At 41.8% G+C, this 20,141-nt stretch overlaps 1 protein-coding gene across 1 annotated transcript in view; it reads left to right on the forward strand.

The window, feature by feature from the left end:
• The window catches only part of BRINP2 (BMP/retinoic acid inducible neural specific 2), a 123,522-nt gene that overhangs the window by 82,848 nt on the left and 20,533 nt on the right, over positions 1 to 20,141 (forward strand). The window contains exons 3-4 of the mRNA XM_011220937.3: positions 7,342 to 7,532; positions 8,606 to 8,814. Of these exons, the coding sequence (XP_011219239.3) occupies positions 7,342 to 7,532; positions 8,606 to 8,814 (400 nt within the window). The remainder of the gene's footprint in view (positions 1 to 7,341; positions 7,533 to 8,605; positions 8,815 to 20,141) is intronic.

A 20,141-nucleotide genomic window follows, 5' to 3' on the forward strand; every position in this document is an offset into this window, starting at 1 on the left:
AAAAAAATAAAAACACTTTGACTCCTTATCTCCAAAACAAAACAAAACAAAACAAAACAAAAAACACAAAACTCTTTTTGGTTTGGATAAAATACATGATTTTCCAAGTCTGATGTTGGACAAAAAGAGATGAAGACTAAGGAAAAGTGCATAACTCCAAAATTGTTGCTTCTTTTGGTGACCTTGAACAGTATGAGTGTGGCAGAAATTGTCATTAGACCCATTGTGTGGGGTTGGGGCTGCTGATCATTAACATTGGGCGTAAAGCATAGCAGAGTCTGAATGGGGGCTCTGTACTCACTGGACTTCAGAGTGTGGACCATGGGTTCGGATTGTGCCTCAGGGTTTGGAAGTTGTCCATGTCCGCTGAAGACAATGGAAGAGGGCCCAGACTCAGTTTACCAAAGCATAAGAAAATGCCATCTGTTCCTTGATTTATGTATAAACAATGCACAAAATCATGCCTGTAAATTACATTTTTATAAGTCAAATCTAATTTTCCCATTGATACGCATACACATTTAGGATACTTTACGTTCATTTCAGATCAATCACTAGTTGGTAGTTGCTTCTGTATATTCTTATCCTGTAACATTTTTCTATCCAGTCATCAATAATTTCCAAATAATTAAAGGATTAGGAGAGCTATGACATAAAACAAATGACTATTTATTTTTAAATAAATAAGATAAATGAGAGAATCTCTCAATCACTCAAGTAAGGTATATTCTAACCGTATAACAAGTTAGAACTTCTAGCATTGTTCTATTGCTGTTGAATAGGTCCAAAAGAATCCATCTTGCCCTCAAAGAGTTTATGTTTAACTGGGGGAGAAAGAATGAAAAAATGTATTATGTTGGGTAGTGATAAGTCCTAAAGCAGATACCTAAAGCAGAGCATGGGCACAGAGAGCGAGAGAGGGTTCTCTTTTGGATGAGATGGTCAAGGAAAGCTTGTTGGAGGTACTGTTTGGCAATCCTGAATGAAGCGACTGAACACATAATTTTTTATTTATTAAATTTAATTATACTGGGAATCACCTCTATGCTAAGGTGATCTTTCCTTTTGGTGAGGGTTTTTGACCATGGAAGAAATTATGAAAAATGGAAGAATGCCTGCTTTTAATTTCTCCTAGCAATCTTAATGGTAGGATAGAAATTCTTTATTAGTTGATGAAGTCTATGTGTGGCCTACCACAAAGCAGGGAGGTTGGGTTTGGTGTCAAATTCAAAACACCATCATCAAGACCCATGTCAAGGAGTTTACTGTCTATGCTTTCTTCTAAGAATTTTAGGTCTTAAGTTTAAGTCTTTAATTTGTTTTGAGTTGATCTTTGTGTATGGTGGAAGATAGGGGTCCGGTTTAATTCTTTTGCATGTGGTTCTTCAGTTTTCTCATTGCCATTTATTGAAGAGACTGTACTTTCCCCATTGTATATTTTTGGCTCTTTTGTCACAAATGAATTGACCATATATGTGTGTTTGTTTCTGGGTTCTCTGTTCTGTTCCACTATCCATGTGTCTGATTTATTTTTGTTTTGTTTTGTTTGTTTTTATTTTTATTTTCAGAGGTAGAATTTAGAGACTCATCATTTTTTAAAAAAATTTTTTATTATATANGTTCTGTTCCACTATCCATGTGTCTGATTTATTTTTGTTTTGTTTTGTTTGTTTTTATTTTTATTTTCAGAGGTAGAATTTAGAGACTCATCATTTTTTTAAAAAATTTTTTATTATATTATGTTAGTCGCCATACAGTACATCCCTGGTTTCTGATGCAAAGTTCAATGATTCATTAGTTGCGTATAACACCCAGTGCACCATGCAATACGTGTCCTCCTTACTACCCATCACCGGTCTATCCCATTCCCCCACCCCCCTCCCCTCTGAAGCCCTCAGTTTGTTTCCCAGAGTCCATTAGAGACTCATCATTTGCATATAATACCCAGTGCTCATTACATCAAGTGCCCTCCTTATTTGTTCATCACCCAGTTACTGCATCCCCCCACCCACCTCCCCTCCAGCAACCCTCAGTTTGTTTCCTATAGTCTCTTATGATTTGTCTCCCTCTGTTTTCATCTTATTTTATTTTCCTTCCCTTACCCTATGTTCAACTGTTTTGTTTCTTAAATTCCACATATGAGTGAAATCATATGGTATTTGTTTTTCTCTGACTGATTTATTTTGCTTAGCATAGATGTCAATCCAGCTTTGTTCTTTTTTCTCAAGATTGTTTTGACTATTTGGGGTCTTCTGTGGTTCCATACAAATTTTTGGATTGTTTTCTCTATTTCATGGAAAATGTCATTGGAAATTTTATAAGGATTGCAGTGAACCTGTAGATTACTTTGAATAATATGGACACCTTAACAATATTGATTCTTCCAATCCATGAACATAGACTATCTTTCCATTTATTTGTGTCTTCTTCAATTTCTTTCATCAATGTATCATATAGTGTACAGATCTTTCACACTCTTGGTTAAATTTATTCCTTGGTGTTTTATTCTTTTTGTTGCTATTTTAAATGGGATTATTTCCTTAATTTCTCTTCCTGATTTTTTTATTAGCTTATAGAAATGCAACTGATTTTTGTATATTGATTTTGTATCTTGCAACTTTGCTGGATTTGTTTATTCTAACAGGTTTTGTGTGTGTGTGTGTGTGTGTGTGTGTGTGGAGTCTTTAGGGTTTTCTGTATATAATACCATGTCATCTTCAAATTGACAATTTTACTTCTTTCTTTCTGAGTTGGATGCTTTTTAATTCTTTTTCTTGACTAATTGCTCTGGCTAGGACTGCCAGTACTATGTTGAATAAAATTGGCAGGAGTGGGCAATCTTAGAGAAAAGGCTGTCAGCTTTTCACCATTGAGTATAATGTTAGCTATGGGCTTGTCATATAGGATATGTCTTATGTTGAGGTATGTACCCTCTATACATTTTTTATTGAGAGTTTTTATCATAAATGGATGTTGAATTTTGTCAAATGCTTTTCCTGCACCTATTGAGATGATCGTATGATTTTTTTTTAAAGATTTTATTTATTAAGTTGACAGAGATAGAGGCAGCCAGCGAGAGAGGGAACACAAGCAGGGGGAGTGGGAGAGGAAGAAACAGGCTCATAGCAGAGGAGCCTGATGTGGGGCTCGATCCCCTAATGCCGGGATCACGCCCTGAGCTGAAGGCAGATGCTTAACTGCTGTGCCACCCAGGCGCCCTGATCGTATGATTTTTATACTTAGTTTTATTAGTGTGGTGTATCACATTGATTGATTTGCAAATGCTGAACCATCATTTCATTCCTGAAATAAATCTGACTTGATTATGGTGTATAATTCTTTTTGTGTACTGTTAAATTCAGTTTGCTGATATTTTGTTGGGGATTTTTGCATATATATTTATTAGGGATACTGGCCTATAATTTTCTTTTCTTATAGTGTCCTTGTCTGGTTTTGGTATCAGGGTAATGCCGCCCTTGAAAGTTTTTCCTCCTCTTCTATTTTTTGGAAGAGCTTGGAAAACATTTGTAAGAATTCTTTAAATGTCTGGTAGAATTCACCAGTGAAGCCATCTGATCCCGGACTTTTGTTTGTTAGGAGGTTTTTTATTACTGATTCAATCTTCTTTCTAGTAATTGGTCTGTTCAGATTTTCTATTTATTCATGATTCAGTCTTGGTAAGTTATGTTTCTAGGAATTTATCCATTTCTCATAGTTTGTCCAATTTATTGACATATAATTATTCATTGTAGTCTCTTGTGATCCTTTGTATTTGGGTGGTATCAATTGTAATGTTTCCTCTTTCACTACCAATTTTATTTATTTGAGTCTTCTTTCCTTTTTTCTTGGTTAGTCTAGCTAATGATTTGTATATTTTAAAAATCTTTTTCAAAAACCAGCTTTTATTTTCATTGATCTCTTCTATTGTCATTTTACTCTCTAGGCTATTCATCTCCACTCTGATCTTTGTTATTTTTTTCCTTCTACTAACTTTGGGCTTAATTTGTTGTTCTTTTTCTAGTTCCTTGAGGTATGAATTAGATTGTTATTTAAGATCTTTATTTTTTCTTTGTGTAGGCATTTATCACTATAGAAATCCCACTTTGAACTACTTTTGCTGCATCCCATAAGTTTTGGTATTTGTATTTCCATTTCCATTTGTCTCAAGATACTTCTCGGCTTCTCTTTTGACCTATTGGGTGCTCAGGAGCACGTTGTTTAATCTCCATGTATTTGTGAATTTTCTAATTTACTTCTCGTCATTTTCAGTTTGATACAATTGTGGTTGAAAAAGATGCATGATATTATTTCAGTCTTCTTAAATTTATTAAAATTTGTTTTGTGACCTAACATGTGATCTACCCTGAAGAATGTTCCATGTGTGCTTTAGAAGAATGTGTTTTCTGCTGCTGTTGAATGGAATGTTCTGCAAATATCTGTTAGGTCCATCTGGTCTAATATGCAGTTTAAGGCCAATGTTCCCTTGTTGATTTTCTTTCTGGATGGTCTCACCCTTGTTAAAAGTGAAATATTGAAGTCTCTTCCTATTGTTGAACTGCTGTCTATTTCTCCTTTTGGATCTGTTAATATTTGCTTGATATGTTTAGGTGCTCCGAAACACCTAAATATGTTGGGTGCATATTTACAAATGTTGTATCTTCTTGATGAATTGATCCCGTTGTCATTATATAATGCCCTTCTTTGTCTCTTGTTACAGTCTGGCTTATGGTCTACATTAACTGATATAAATATAGCCACCCCTGTTTTCTCTGGGTTTCCATTTGCATGGAATATCTTTTTCCATCCCTTCACTTTCAATATAAGTGTCCTTGATGCTGAAGTGAGTCTCTTGCAGACAGCATATAGTTGGGTCTTTAAAAAAGAAATCTATTAAGCCACCGTATGTCTTTTGATTGGCCATTTGGCCAATTCGACGTGAGATCAAGCAATTGTTTTTCATGCTGCGGTGGGATTTGGGATAGAAAACACTTTGACAAGTACCCTGTACTTTAATTAAAGTTTAACATTTCCTGTACAAAGGAAGTAAATGATAATGTATTATTACAAACTTGCCTGCTTAGATAAATAAAGCCACACAATAGGAATTTTAAAGGACTGTTGGAACCTTGAATTATTAGTCGTCTCCTTTCTTTTGTTTGCCTGGTAGTATTTGGCACATGCCCCTCCTCTCTGTCTTAGTCCCAGAGTTAGATGGGGGAATTCTATAGCCTTAAATGGGGCATGGACTTCTATTCATTTATTTTGGAATTCTTTTGTTTTTCTGCAGCCCTATAATTTATAGTCCATGGATTTGGGAAGAAAGTTAGACCAAGCTTTAGCACAGTCATGAAGAGCAGAGTTGGAATGGATGAGAAGGCTGCTGAGACTTTGCATTTTGTTGTTTCCTAAGGCAGTGGAGCTGGTCCTTATGAGTATAATGTGAAAGGCCATGGAAGAGTCCTTTCTTACTGGTGGATGCAATCCTTTAAATTTCATCCCAGGACAGATTCCTCTTGGAAATGTGTCCCCTTTAAAATACAGACATTTCAGTGAGGAGCAAAGCATGAAGATTAAAAGTGTAGATGGGACTAGAAAGGAATTTTGCCATCTTGTAGAATAGGGCTTCTCAAAAGGTGGGTCCTCTTAGGTCTTTTCAGGATGTACATGTTGACATCTGCACTAATGGTGTGAAAACAAGTCATCTTAATTTGAATAAAGGCAGTCTCACCAAATGATACCAGTAGTCATGTATTCTTTATCATTACATACTTACACCTAAACTCACACACACACACACAACCACACATGCTAGATTCATGTAAGAATGTCCTTGAAGCAGTCAAGTTTATTAATTTTATTGGATCTTGACCCTTGAGTACATGTCTTTTTAATATTTTGTATGATGAAATGGAAAAAACACCTAAGGCACATCTGAGGCTACTGCAGAATGATGATTGTCTCAAGGAAAAATGCTTTCATGATTGAATTGTGAGCTGAACTAGCTGCTTTTTCATTGGAACGAATTTTTCTTGAAAGAACAACCAACAGACAAACTATTGTTATTTAGACTTTAGTGTCTGGCAGACATTTTCTCAAAAAAAAAAAAATAGGGAATGAAGTAAGCCTACCTCTTCAAGGAAAACACCTAACAGTATTTGTTGCCAATAATAAAATTTAAGCTTTCAGATGAAAAGTAGAATTTTGGAAAACTCATATTCATCATTATGAGCTTGGTAGCAGTTCTAATATTTAACAACTTTACCCATGAGATTTGTGGTGATATTAACAAATATGGCATTTCAATATTATATAATGAAAAGTGTCACAATGTGGAAGATCTGAATAAGTCAGTGATCCCATATTTTTTAGATGACCAATGCATGATGTTCCAAAATCATGAAGGATAAAAGGACACATTCAAAGTACAGTATAGAACACTGGATTTTAATGTAACAGAATTATAAAAAGTGCATTGATATGGTTTCAGATTCCAGGCTGTAACTAACCTTTAAGGAATGACGTTTGTTGAGTGAACAACAAATATCCACAAAGAAGAATATCCACAATTATCACAGCAGATTGAATGCAGAAGCATATATGAGAATGTAGCTCTCTTCTGCTAAGCCAAAATTTTAAAGAGACTTCAAAAATGCTAAGTAATACCACCCTTCTTGCTAAATTGGTTTTGTTTCAGGACATATGGTTATTGTAATAAAAATGTGCTATTTATATTATAAGTAATAGATGTACTGCTGTGATCTTTAAATTAAAAAATTCATTTAAATTTTCTCAGTTTTATTTTTTAAAGTGGTAATCATCAATAGCTATAAGCCACATAAATATGGGGGACGCAGTCATTTTTTAAGTGTGAAGGGGTCCTGAGATCAAAAAGTTTGAGAACTGTTGTTGTAGACCAAACTCCTGACTTCACAAATGGGTAACTGAGGCCATGAGAGCTGATGGGATTCATCCACTGAGGGGCGCTGTAACTGGATCATATCTCTGCAAACCACTGTTCTCATATTCTCCCCCATACTACACTATACTACATGACTGCCTTCATACGAATAAGCTGATTAGATACTCTCCAGTGAGAAAGCCAGATGGGAGTAGGCTCTGATGGAGGTCAACTGAGATGGGTCTTTCCCACAGCCTGGGTTGGGAGGCTGGGTGGAAGCCAGCAGGCCTCTTTCAGGCACCGTGTTCCTCTGTGTGGAGAGATGTGTGCTAAGGGGAGGGGAGGTTGGTGCAAGTGGAGAAAGAACATTCCCTACTTCAGATTTTAGGCTTCTTGTTCTTAAATACATTGAGGTTTTCTTTATCCCTTGACTTTCCCCCCAGGGAGTTTGCCCGTTGGAAAGTAAACAACTTGGCTCTGGAAAGGAAGGACTTCTTCAGTTTGCCATTGCCTCTAGCACCAGAGTTTATCCGGAACATTCGCCTCCTCGGAAGGAGACCCAACCTACAACAGGTTACCGAAAACCTGATTAAAAAGTACGGCACTCATTTCTTACTTTCTGCCACCCTTGGAGGTAAGCCACATCGTGATCCTACACTGGCTGTCAGATCATTGAATATAGCTTTAAGACCCATTGAGTATAGCTTGAGTGTTCCTGGGTCTTTGTTCTTCTGGCCTGTTATTGCCTGAGAAATATTTCCTTTCTGGTGCCTTTGAGAACAGAATAATCTCTTGACATCCAAATCATGACATCCAGAACATTGCTCTTTGCTTATAAGCATCGTCCTTGAGGAGGGGGTGCGGGGTAAGGAGGCGGGGGCGACCGACAGGCTCCTACTAAGCACTTGCCAGCAGGGGGCGCTCCCAGTTTTCTTTTGACAGAGTCTTCTAACCCAGAGGCTCTCCACACCCTAATATTTGCTGTGGCTGTAGTTGTCAGATCCATAGGCAAAGAAGTAAATGTCCGTTGAGTCCCTGACCCCTGCTGACCTCTCTAAAGATTGATAACTGGCCAAACCCTTCCAGTGGTTCTGGGCTGGATGGGAACAAGGTTGGGAGTGGGTATGGTGCAACCTGTGGCAAAATCAAAAGCTCTGAGGAGGCAGAGTTCTCTCTGCCCTGGGAAGAAGAAAGCAGAATTTATTATAACATTTAGCTCACTGTCTGATGGACAAAAAGAATCTCTCCGAGGGTTCAGGCCAGCTGCCAGCATGTGGTAGGTGTTGAGTGTTTGATGGGGAGGAGGGAGGTTGAACTTCAAGGCTTTTGCCCTTTCTGAGGGAGCAGAAATATCCATGGTGACTTCTCATAAACAACTTGAGAGAGAAAATTTTTATCTCCCCCATGGAGGTAGATTGCCTGAGACTGAGATCAATAAAGGATGTTAAATGGATAAGCTGGAGGGGTGGGGCTGAGCTCTGGGATAAAGAATGAAAGAAAGGGAGGAGGGCCTTTGGGCAGTGACACCTGTTACCTTGCGCACTGCTGATGAGACTGTTCCAGAGACAGTGATGGGGAAGAGATCGTCAGCAGGGGCAACAGATTCCTTCTGAGCTCTGACTCTTCTGGCCAAGGGTTTCATGTTCTAACTGGTAGGGGATTAGGGAGCCGAAGGCCTCACCAATGAACCCATGTTGTTTGCAACAGGAGAAGAGTCCCTGACCATTTTTGTGGACAAGCGAAAACTGAGCCGCAAGACAGAGACAGCAGGAAGTGCTCCTGTAGTTGGGGGCAGTGGAAACAGCTCTGCCGTGTCCCTGGAGACCCTGCACCAGCTGGCAGCCTCCTACTTCATCGACAGAGAGAGCACACTGAGGCGGCTGCACCATATCCAGATAGCCACAGGGGCCATCAAGGTAACAGCCTGCGAAGTACTGGGAGAGGGAGGGCCGATAGGCAGAGAGAAACCAAAGGGCGAGGCTAGAGTCTTATCCAGCTCCAAGTCAGCCAGGCCTGACTGATGGACGTGGGAAAGAAGCTTTCTGACACAGGCACAACCAGCTCTAAAACGTGGCCCGGGTCATAGCTTCTTCTCTGAGACAGTCTCTAGTCAACGGACTGTTGTGAAGGGTAGACAAGGTCCTTATTCTGCAAAGATTACATTCCAGTGAGGGATGAGGATATTAAACAAGTATAAAAACAAAGTAATTTTCGATAAGGATACAAAGAAAACACAGAGTCATAATTTACAGATTTCCTGGGCTCAGAGAAGGGAGCAGCTAATATTAGCCAGATAGGTCCAGGGAGGTCACTTTGGGTTTAGACTTTGAGGCTGACATGGAAATGATCTGAAGGAAGAATATTCAGACAGCAAGAACAGTAAGTGCTAAGGCCCTGGGGCACGAACCAGATCGGTGCCTTAAAACACAGAGAAGACTGCTGTGACTGCAGTAAGGTGAACAGGAAGACACTGGTACTAAATGGGGTTCAGAAGTAGACTGGAACCAGATTACATGTCTATGATATGGAATTTTAATATGTCAAAGTGCCATGAAAAACAACCAGAGAGTTCTAAGTGGAGGAGTGATATGATCTCATGCATGTTGGAAAATGATCAAAAGTTACTATAACATTAATAATCATAACCTCCATCCCATCTGCTCTACTTACATCTAGGAAATTTCTAGGAAAGTTCATATTGTTTTGGGGAAGGGAAGACCAATGACAACACTTGAGAATGCTGGATTATTTTATTCTAAATATAAAGTGAAGGTGGCAAATGGCGGTCAGTCTCGTATTATATGTTTCTTTCATCACACCCAAAATTTGAAAGAAGTTTTGTTCACTTATGTATTCATTCAGTAGATATTTATTGAACACCTGTTATGTGTCATGCACTTCTCTGGCTACTGAGAATCCCAGAGTGAACGAAATATATAAAGTCCCTGCCCTCATGAAGTTTAAATTCTAGTGATGGAGACATCATGAATTAAATATATAATGTCAGGTGGGATTAATGATATGAAGAATTGGAGCCAGGGAAGAGGAAAGAGAGTGATGGGGACATGGCACTTTAGGGAAGACCTGTTTGAAGAAATGCCATTTAAGCAGAGTTCTGAATGAAGGGAAGGAGGGGGCCATATGCGTATCTTGAGTGAGAGCGTGTGCAATTGCCCCAAAGTGGGAGTGTGCGTGTTATGGTCGAGAAACACTGTGTCATATAGCTGGAGTGCAGTCAAAAGAGGTGTGAAGTGGGAGATGAGCCTGCACAGAAAATTGTCTCCCCTCCGCTCTGTCTGAGACAGAGGTCAATAAAGGATGTTAAGATCATGAGGGCATTACTGATTAGGGAAGAGAAGAGAAAGAGGGATCACGGAGACTGACGCAGTGGTCAAGGGAAGAAACAATGGCAGCCCGCTCAGACAAAGCTAGCTGTAGTAGAGGTCGTGGGGAGTTGGCAGGTGAAGGATATATTTTGATGGTAGAGCCTCCAGGATTGGCTAATAAATTAGAAGAAAGGAATCAAGATTAACTGCAAGATTTTTGGCATGAGCCACCAGATGAACAGTGATTCTATTTACCAAGAGGGATGATGCTGGGGGACATGCCAATCTGAAAGAAGCAGATCAAGGGCTTGGTTGTAGACACATTGAATTTGACATTCTTATTAGACATCTAAGTAGAGATATCTAACAAGCCGTTGGATAGAAACACTAGGATTTCAAGAGAAAGGTCATGATTGGGGGGGGATATAAATTTGGCATACAATGATGTACACATGTGTAGTTGGTATTTAATACTATGGGAAAGGATGAGATGAGATCACTTGAGNATCTAAGTAGAGATATCTAACAAGCCGTTGGATAGAAACACTAGGATTTCAAGAGAAAGGTCATGATTGGGGATATAAATTTGGCGTACAACGATGTACACATGTGTAGTTGGTATTTAATACTATGGGAAAGGATGAGATGAGATCACTTGAGGAGTGAATGTAGCCAGTAAAGCAGCTCTAGGGCCGAGTCGTACAGCACATCAACATTCAGAAATGGAGAAGAGGAGGAGGATCCAGCAGAGGCGGCTGAGACCAGGCAGAAAAGTATGCAGAGAACCGAAATCATATCACAAGACCGTGTGAAGCAACTGTTTCACAAAAGAAGGAGCAGACGACTGTGTTAGGTGCTGTTGACCAGAGAATGGACCTTCAATCTGGCAATTTGGAGGTACGAGCAACCTAGATAAGAGTGGTTTCAGTGACATGACAAGGACAAAAGGCTGAGTATAGCAGGTTCAAGAGAGAAAGCAAAGTGAGGAATCAGAGGAGTAGAGACAATTCTTTAAGGGTTTTGCTGTAAAGGCAAACAGAAAAAATGGGTGATAGCTGAAGAGTGGTGGAAGGTCAAGAGAGGTGGAGATTTTGTTTTTAAGATGGGAGCTATTCGAATCTTGGCATATTGATTGAAATGATTCAGGAGGAAAGGAGAAAATGATGATGCAGGAGTGACAGGAGGCAATTGCAAGAGCAATTGGGTAGGCGGGAGAGGCTGATGTTCCATGGAGGGGTGGGTCTTACATAGGAGCATAAACATTCCCTCCTTTGTAGCAGGAGGCATTCAGGTGCACAGGACCATGCAGTAGGATGTAGACGTGATGGGAGGCGTGGAGGTCCTCATCTGATGGATCCAATTCCTTGTTGGCACAAGCCTTGGAGTCCTTGGCTAAAAGGAAGGAGAAGGAATTGTTGAGAAAAGAAGGTAGGAAATGGTTTCAGAAGAGTAGGAGTTAGGTGTTTCAACTACTAGATAAATGCTTGTTGGGCAGCCTTCAGGGCCCATTTGAGACCCATGGTCATAATTATAACGTGGGACCAGTCAGCATAGCTGTGAGTTTTATCAGCTACATTTGGCACTTCAAGTACAGGCAGGCATGGAGTAGGTGGAGAGTTGGATTGAACAAAGAAGTGTGTGTGTGTGTGTGTGTGTGTGTGTGTGTGTGTGTGTATGTGTAAAGATGAAAGAAAGAAGAAGCAGGGAAATTGAGAGTATACACAAAGCAGTGATTATAGTGATGAACCAAGGAATTTGAGACCATTAAGGGATGATGGTAGAAGGTAAAAAGTTGGAAAGTTGGTTAGGTCAAAAGATTGGAAGTAGGTTTGATGACTTGTTAGAGGGAAGAGACCAGAGGAAGTGCAAGTGTGTGATGTTTAATATTAAGATTAGAGTGAGAGTGCTATTAGAAAAAACAAAACAAAAGAAAAAAAGGGTTCTGGACATGGCCATGAGTGTGGATGGCTAAGATGGGGCTGGAGGCCAAGATTAGGAGGAGAGGTGAGAAGCCTGGAGAACTGAGAACTAAAGGGTTTTCTGTAGATGCTGAAGTCAACAGGAATGATACAAAGACAGTGGTAAGCAAGCTTAATACTGGAAAACCTGAACATGTCAAGGGGACTAACAAGAAAAACAGACAACATGGAGGGATCATGGGTGATAGAGTCCTGATGGTTCTGGCTTCAAAGGAGCCAGAGATGGCTCGAGAGGAAGGAGGAACAGTGTTCAGGATAGCACAGTGGCAGACCCCGCTCACTCCCTTGCCCAGCAGTGAAAGGTCTGCAAAAGCAGCGGCCACCACTAGAGAGGACTGCAAGGGAATCCCTGTTTTCAGCACCTGCTGGGCTGTGGGTAATGCAAAAGGATGAAGCAGACTCTTGAGAAGAGATCAAGGCTATAGAAGACTGATCGTGAGACTGAGAGAGAAAGATGGAAGTTATGTGAAGAGAAGGGGTCAGATCAGGGGATGTACAGTGTCTGGAGTGGGAGTCTGAGACAGGACAATGACTGAAGTTAACAGAAACTTAGAGTACATTTGAGAGGCTGGTCTCCTAGGCAGCTTAACATGGTGAAAGAAGACTATTAGTAGGATAGACTGGGTTTGACCAAGAAGCTAGAACTCTGGGGAAGCCCCTTTCCCCTTCAGTCCTGTAGTTAGTGGGCTGTGTGGAAGGTGGAGAAGAATTGATCTTGTCTAGAAATGAAAGGTGGGTCTGGATCAGCAACTCAAAGTTCCCATTAATGTTCCTCCTATCCTTTGACCCGACCAACTTTTCACTTTCTATCATGGCCTCATTTGCCTGTTTGCCTAACTTAGATTCCATGGTCCATCATTATAATCACTGCACTTTTTTTCAACTTGCCCTTTGCTGCCTCCTCATGCTCCTGTCATCCCTTTAATTCAGGAGCTGATCAACGCTTGCCTGATATTCTTGCATTACCTTTTAAACTAGTCTTCCTGTCTGCATTCTCAGCTCTTCTCCCTAATGCACTCTCTCTGCTGCTTGCATAAATGCAGATCACCATGTACCATCCCCCTGCTTAAACCACTGCACCCCAGCCATGGTGGCAGTGTGATGCAATGGAAAGAACGTAGGATCGCACCCAAGAGTCTTTGCTGTGCCACTGCTCATGGCGGGCTAGGAGCAACTTACCAAACTACTCTGAGCTTTGGTTTTCTCACCCTTAAAACTGTTGAATGATTAGAATATTTTTTACCTCGATGGATTTCTGTGAGGATCAAATAAGAAAATATAGAATGCAGGAGCCACAGCACAATTGGAGCTTGAAAAAGAATAATTCCTCTTCTTAACAAAACCATAAGGCCATTGAAGATCTATTGCTACTGTTCTTTTGTCTCTTTTCCACCTATTTTCCACCTCAGCCCTTCACTTACCATTTCTATCATGTAACCCAGTCCTATTTAACGGGTTATCTTTATTCAAATATACTACATCTCTGGCACCTGCTGTTGGTTTTGCTTGTCTGTTTACCTAAGTGTCTTTCCTCACCCTTCTTGGCTCAAGTCAAAAAGGTTACTCCTTCATCAAGCCTTTTCTGACTCCCAAGGTAGTTAAATGTCCTCCTTCCATGTCTCAAGCATGTGCCTCTTTTATAGGGCTCATCATTTGAACTATAACTGCTAGCTAACATGATGACCTCTGAGACTCTGAGGTCCTTATGGGAGGGACTGGGTCTTATTCATCTTTGGTTCCCAATGAGAGTACAGAATGTGCCACGTATGGGTAATGAGTAAAGGTTTGTTGACTGACTGACTGACTGACTGAATGAATGAGTCACTGACCCTGTTTTCCACACAGGTTAGTTTCTTCTCAGTGTGTGTACAAGGGTGTGTACAAGGGGCATGTTTAGCTGAAAGAAACAAAGTTCTTCAAGGTCACTTGAGCATAAAGGTGGTTTATCAAGAGGACTGTGTGAAGACTATCAGAGATTTCCAAGGATAAGACACTAAATGCCTTCCAGACACATGGGTCTTGGAAAAGGACAGTGAGACGCCCAGGTTACAGTCTCTGTTTCTTGTTGGAACACATGCCATCTGTTTTCTTCGTCTGCTTCATCTTCCAGTTTCTCTTGTCCAAGTTCTTTCCTTTTGTTTATTCTAGACTTTTCTGTACACCAATGACCCCAGCTTACATTTAGCTCTGCCTTGCTCTGGAGCTGACTCTGGCCCACACTGAACACTAGCTCTCTGTTTGCTCTCAGCCAGTGCCATCTGGGCAGGGACCACTCTTGTTCATTGTTGTAGTCTCCATTCCTGGCACATAATAATTGCTTGATAGTTATTTATTCTGAATTTTAAGGATGTCCACCATCACCCTTTAAATTTTTTCTCTCAGTATCGCAGTTCTAAATTCCCTGGAGGAAAAAATCTGGTTCAAGGTCCACTTTAGTCCAATACAAAGAGTCTAATACATAGTCTCAAATAGGGCTTACTGGACTCATCTCTTTGGCAAAGATGCAAGTGGTAGAGTGAGAGATGGGAAGGCACCCAAAGTGGATGTACTTTCCAGAACTAGAACCACTGCCCATCTCTGCAAAAGTGGGGCCACCATTCTTGGAAGGCTCCTGTTGGAATTCCTCCAATCACACATGGAATGTGAGATGATAATTCATCCTCTAGGGGATTGATCAGTCTGGATTTTCTCTGTTGAGGAGTGCAGTGTGCTCTCCCGATGGGATGCAATTCAGAAAACAAGGATCATTTAGTGTTTTCTCCTAATTCCATTCCTCTAGGTCCTCATCCTCACATAGCTTAGTGAGGTCTGGAGAACCACGTACCTGTCCAAGAACACACTGCTAACCAAAGACCAAAGGGAGGTCTTGGCGCCCTATCCCACCACTCTGCTCACTTGATAGGGTTGACACGTCCATTCTGTCCTGACTGTAAAGTGTTTCACCAGAGCCATTTCTTTGCTGTAACGTACTTTTCCAGATCCATAGAGCAAGGGCCAGTAGGCTGGATGCATCTCTGCTAGCTAACACTTCCTCGTTGGTGCTGCAGCCCCTGCCACGCACTTGCCTCTACTGAACATGCCTTTGCAATAACAGCAGAGCTGGCTTCCAGCATCATCATGACTCTGGATCAAGGTGGGTGGCATGAGGGTTCCTGCTCACTTGCTCAGCCTTGGTGAAGGAAAAATTCTCCAGAACATCTGCCTCTTATTTCTCTAAGCAGGTGTGCTCTTACTTTCTACCCCTTGTTAACCACTTGTTTTCACCAACATGGACAGAGAGGCATGCTGGCCCCTTTTGTTTATCTGACACATTCCTCTGGGACCCCACTGAACATCCCACTCGGTTGCAAGGTTGACCCTGATCAGTACACAGCTCCATTACAGGATTTGTCATGTTACACTGAAGCTGTTGACATCCCCAGTGCCACCTCCCCATGCCCACAGGTGTGTCCCACCTAGAGCAGGAGGGATGCTGCAGTGTGCACGCGGTTCCAGGTCCTTCGTGGTGGCTGGCATGTACTGAGACACTCAATAAAACGCTTGATAGGTGAAGGCAGGCTGCCCGGCTTAGAGGGAAACAAACTTGCTCGAGTGAGAAGACTTGGAATTGAGTTTCAGCCTTGGTGCTCACCATTTCTATGACCTTGAGAAGTCCATGAACTCCGGGATATGGAGTCACCAATGATTTGGCTCACTTGTAGCCAGGGCTTACATTCAGCTGATATGGCTATGCCAATTATTAGAATATTGAATCACTNCAAGAGTCTTTGCTGTGCCACTGCTCATGGTGGGCTAGGAGCAACTTACCAAACTACTCTGAGCTTTGGTTTTCTCACCCTTAAAACTGTTGAATGATTAGAATATTTTTTACCTCGATGGATTTCTGTGAGGATCAAATAAGAAAATATAGAATGCAGGAGCCACAGCACAATTGGAGCTTGAAAAAGAATAATTCCTCTTCTTAACAAAACCATAAGGCCATTGAAGATCTATTGCTACTGTTCTTTTGTCTCTTTTCCACCTATTTTCCACCTCAGCCCTTCACTTACCATTTCTATCATGTAACCCAGTCCTATTTAACGGGTTATCTTTATTCAAATATACTACATCTCTGGCACCTGCTGTTGGTTTTGCTTGTCTGTTTACCTAAGTGTCTTTCCTCACCCTTCTTGGCTCAAGTCAAAAAGGTTACTCCTTCATCAAGCCTTTTCTGACTCCCAAGGTAGTTAAATGTCCTCCTTCCATGTCTCAAGCATGTGCCTCTTTTATAGGGCTCATCATTTGAACTATAACTGCTAGCTAACATGGTGACCTCTGAGACTCTGAGGTCCTTATGGGAGGGACTGGGTCTTATTCATCTTTGGTTCCCAATGAGAGTACAGAATGTGCCACGTATGGGTAATGAGTAAAGGTTTGTTGACTGACTGACTGACTGAATGAATGAATGAGTCACTGACCCTGTTTTCCACACAGGTTAGTTTCTTCTCAGTGTGTGTACAAGGGTGTGTACAAGGGGCATGTTTAGCTGAAAGAAACAAAGTTCTTCAAGGTCACTTGAGCATAAAGGTGGTTTATCAAGAGGACTGTGTGAAGACTATCAGAGATTTCCAAGGATAAGACACTAAATGCCTTCCAGACAAATGGGTCTTGGAAAAGGACAGTGAGACGCCCAGGTTACAGTCTCTGTTTCTTGTTGGAACACATGCCATCTGTTTTCTTCGTCTGCTTCATCTTCCAGTTTCTCTTGTCCAAGTTCTTTCCTTTTGTTTATTCTAGACTTTTCTGTACACCAATGACCCCAGCTTACATTTAGCTCTGCCTTGCTCTGGAGCTGACTCTGGCCCACACTGAACACTAGCTCTCTGTTTGCTCTCAGCCAGTGCCATCTGGGCAGGGACCACTCTTGTTCATTGTTGTAGTCTCCATTCCTGGCACATAATAATTGCTTGATAGTTATTTATTCTGAATTTTAAGGATGTCCACCATCACCCTTTAAATTTTTTCTCTCAGTATCGCAGTTCTAAATTCCCTGGAGGAAAAAATCTGGTTCAAGGTCCACTTTAGTCCAATACAAAGAGTCTAATACATAGTCTCAAATAGGGCTTACTGGACTCATCTCTTTGGCAAAGATGCAAGTGGTAGAGTGAGAGATGGGAAGGCACCCAAAGTGGATGTACTTTCCAGAACTAGAACCACTGCCCATCTCTGCAAAAGTGGGGCCACCATTCTTGGAAGGCTCCTGTTGGAATTCCTCCAATCACACATGGAATGTGAGATGATAATTCATCCTCTAGGGGATTGATCAGTCTGGATTTTCTCTGTTGAGGAGTGCAGTGTGCTCTCCCGATGGGATGCAATTCAGAAAACAAGGATCATTTAGTGTTTTCTCCTAATTCCATTCCTCTAGGTCCTCATCCTCACATAGCTTAGTGAGGTCTGGAGAACCACGTACCTGTCCAAGAACACACTGCTAACCAAAGACCAAAGGGAGGTCTTGGCGCCCTATCCCACCACTCTGCTCACTTGATAGGGTTGACACGTCCATTCTGTCCTGACTGTAAAGTGTTTCACCAGAGCCATTTCTTTGCTGTAACGTACTTTTCCAGATCCATAGAGCAAGGGCCAGTAGGCTGGATGCATCTCTGCTAGCTAACACTTCCTCGTTGGTGCTGCAGCCCCTGCCACGCACTTGCCTCTACTGAACATGCCTTTGCAATAACAGCAGAGCTGGCTTCCAGCATCGTCATGACTCTGGATCAAGGTGGGTGGCATGAGGGTTCCTGCTCACTTGCTCAGCCTTGGTGAAGGAAAAATTCTCCAGAACATCTGCCTCTTATTTCTCTAAGCAGGTGTGCTCTTACTTTCTACCCCTTGTTAACCACTTGTTTTCACCAACATGGACAGAGAGGCATGCTGGCCCCTTTTGTTTATCTGACACATTCCTCTGGGACCCCACTGAACATCCCACTCGGTTGCAAGGTTGACCCTGATCAGTACACAGCTCCATTACAGGATTTGTCATGTTACACTGAAGCTGTTGACATCCCCAGTGCCACCTCCCCATGCCCACAGGTGTGTCCCACCTAGAGCAGGAGGGATGCTGCAGTGTGCACGCGGTTCCAGGTCCTTCGTGGTGGCTGGCATGTACTGAGACACTCAATAAAACGCTTGATAGGTGAAGGCAGGCTGCCCGGCTTAGAGGGAAACAAACTTGCTCGAGTGAGAAGACTTGGAATTGAGTTTCAGCCTTGGTGCTCACCATTTCTATGACCTTGAGAAGTCCATGAACTCCGGGATATGGAGTCACCAATGATTTGGCTCACTTGTAGCCAGGGCTTACATTCAGCTGATATGGCTATGCCAATTATTAGAATATTGAATCACTTCCATGACAGCTGGTAAACAGTTTTCGCCCTAACACCTGGGTGCCACCTTAACTGCCTTTATCCCGCCCCTGGAACCCCCAGATCTCCCCTTGATGGTAATCAAAGGGTGAATGGACCTCGGGAAGCCTCCAGAATGCTGCTTTTGTACCACCGCTGGTACCTGTTCTCGTTAGTCCGCGCATTCCAGTCTTACCTGCTGATAAATATTGTGAATACACCCGGGTCTCTGCCATGGGGTTGGGGTGACACCCAATGACATAGTTCACATGAAAACACTTTGCAAACTGTGAAGGGCTGAATATATATATATATTGTACCTCTTGTCCATGTACCCTGGTAAGGGATCAGAGCTGTTAGCAGAGGGTCCTGTTTCTCAGCGGCAGCTTACCCTCTACTTAATCAAAGGTGGGGGAAGGACTTGGTTTGATATGTTCCAGAGCTTACTGAAAAGAGCCCACATATAACTTGAGGTGGCTCCCAGGATGGCAAAAAGGAGCGGTTCTCACAAAGCATCCTTAAAAAGGCTTGTCTGAATTCCTCAGCTCAGCAGCCTGGGNTGACCTCTGAGACTCTGAGGTCCTTATGGGAGGGACTGGGTCTTATTCATCTTTGGTTCCCAATGAGAGTACAGAATGTGCCACGTATGGGTAATGAGTAAAGGTTTGTTGACTGACTGACTGACTGACTGAATGAATGAGTCACTGACCCTGTTTTCCACACAGGTTAGTTTCTTCTCAGTGTGTGTACAAGGGTGTGTACAAGGGGCATGTTTAGCTGAAAGAAACAAAGTTCTTCAAGGTCACTTGAGCATAAAGGTGGTTTATCAAGAGGACTGTGTGAAGACTATCAGAGATTTCCAAGGATAAGACACTAAATGCCTTCCAGACACATGGGTCTTGGAAAAGGACAGTGAGACGCCCAGGTTACAGTCTCTGTTTCTTGTTGGAACACATGCCATCTGTTTTCTTCGTCTGCTTCATCTTCCAGTTTCTCTTGTCCAAGTTCTTTCCTTTTGTTTATTCTAGACTTTTCTGTACACCAATGACCCCAGCTTACATTTAGCTCTGCCTTGCTCTGGAGCTGACTCTGGCCCACACTGAACACTAGCTCTCTGTTTGCTCTCAGCCAGTGCCATCTGGGCAGGGACCACTCTTGTTCATTGTTGTAGTCTCCATTCCTGGCACATAATAATTGCTTGATAGTTATTTATTCTGAATTTTAAGGATGTCCACCATCACCCTTTAAATTTTTTCTCTCAGTATCGCAGTTCTAAATTCCCTGGAGGAAAAAATCTGGTTCAAGGTCCACTTTAGTCCAATACAAAGAGTCTAATACATAGTCTCAAATAGGGCTTACTGGACTCATCTCTTTGGCAAAGATGCAAGTGGTAGAGTGAGAGATGGGAAGGCACCCAAAGTGGATGTACTTTCCAGAACTAGAACCACTGCCCATCTCTGCAAAAGTGGGGCCACCATTCTTGGAAGGCTCCTGTTGGAATTCCTCCAATCACACATGGAATGTGAGATGATAATTCATCCTCTAGGGGATTGAT

This window comes from Ailuropoda melanoleuca, chromosome 8, assembly GCF_002007445.2.
Source record: "Ailuropoda melanoleuca isolate Jingjing chromosome 8, ASM200744v2, whole genome shotgun sequence".
Lineage (NCBI taxonomy): Eukaryota > Metazoa > Chordata > Mammalia > Carnivora > Ursidae > Ailuropoda > Ailuropoda melanoleuca.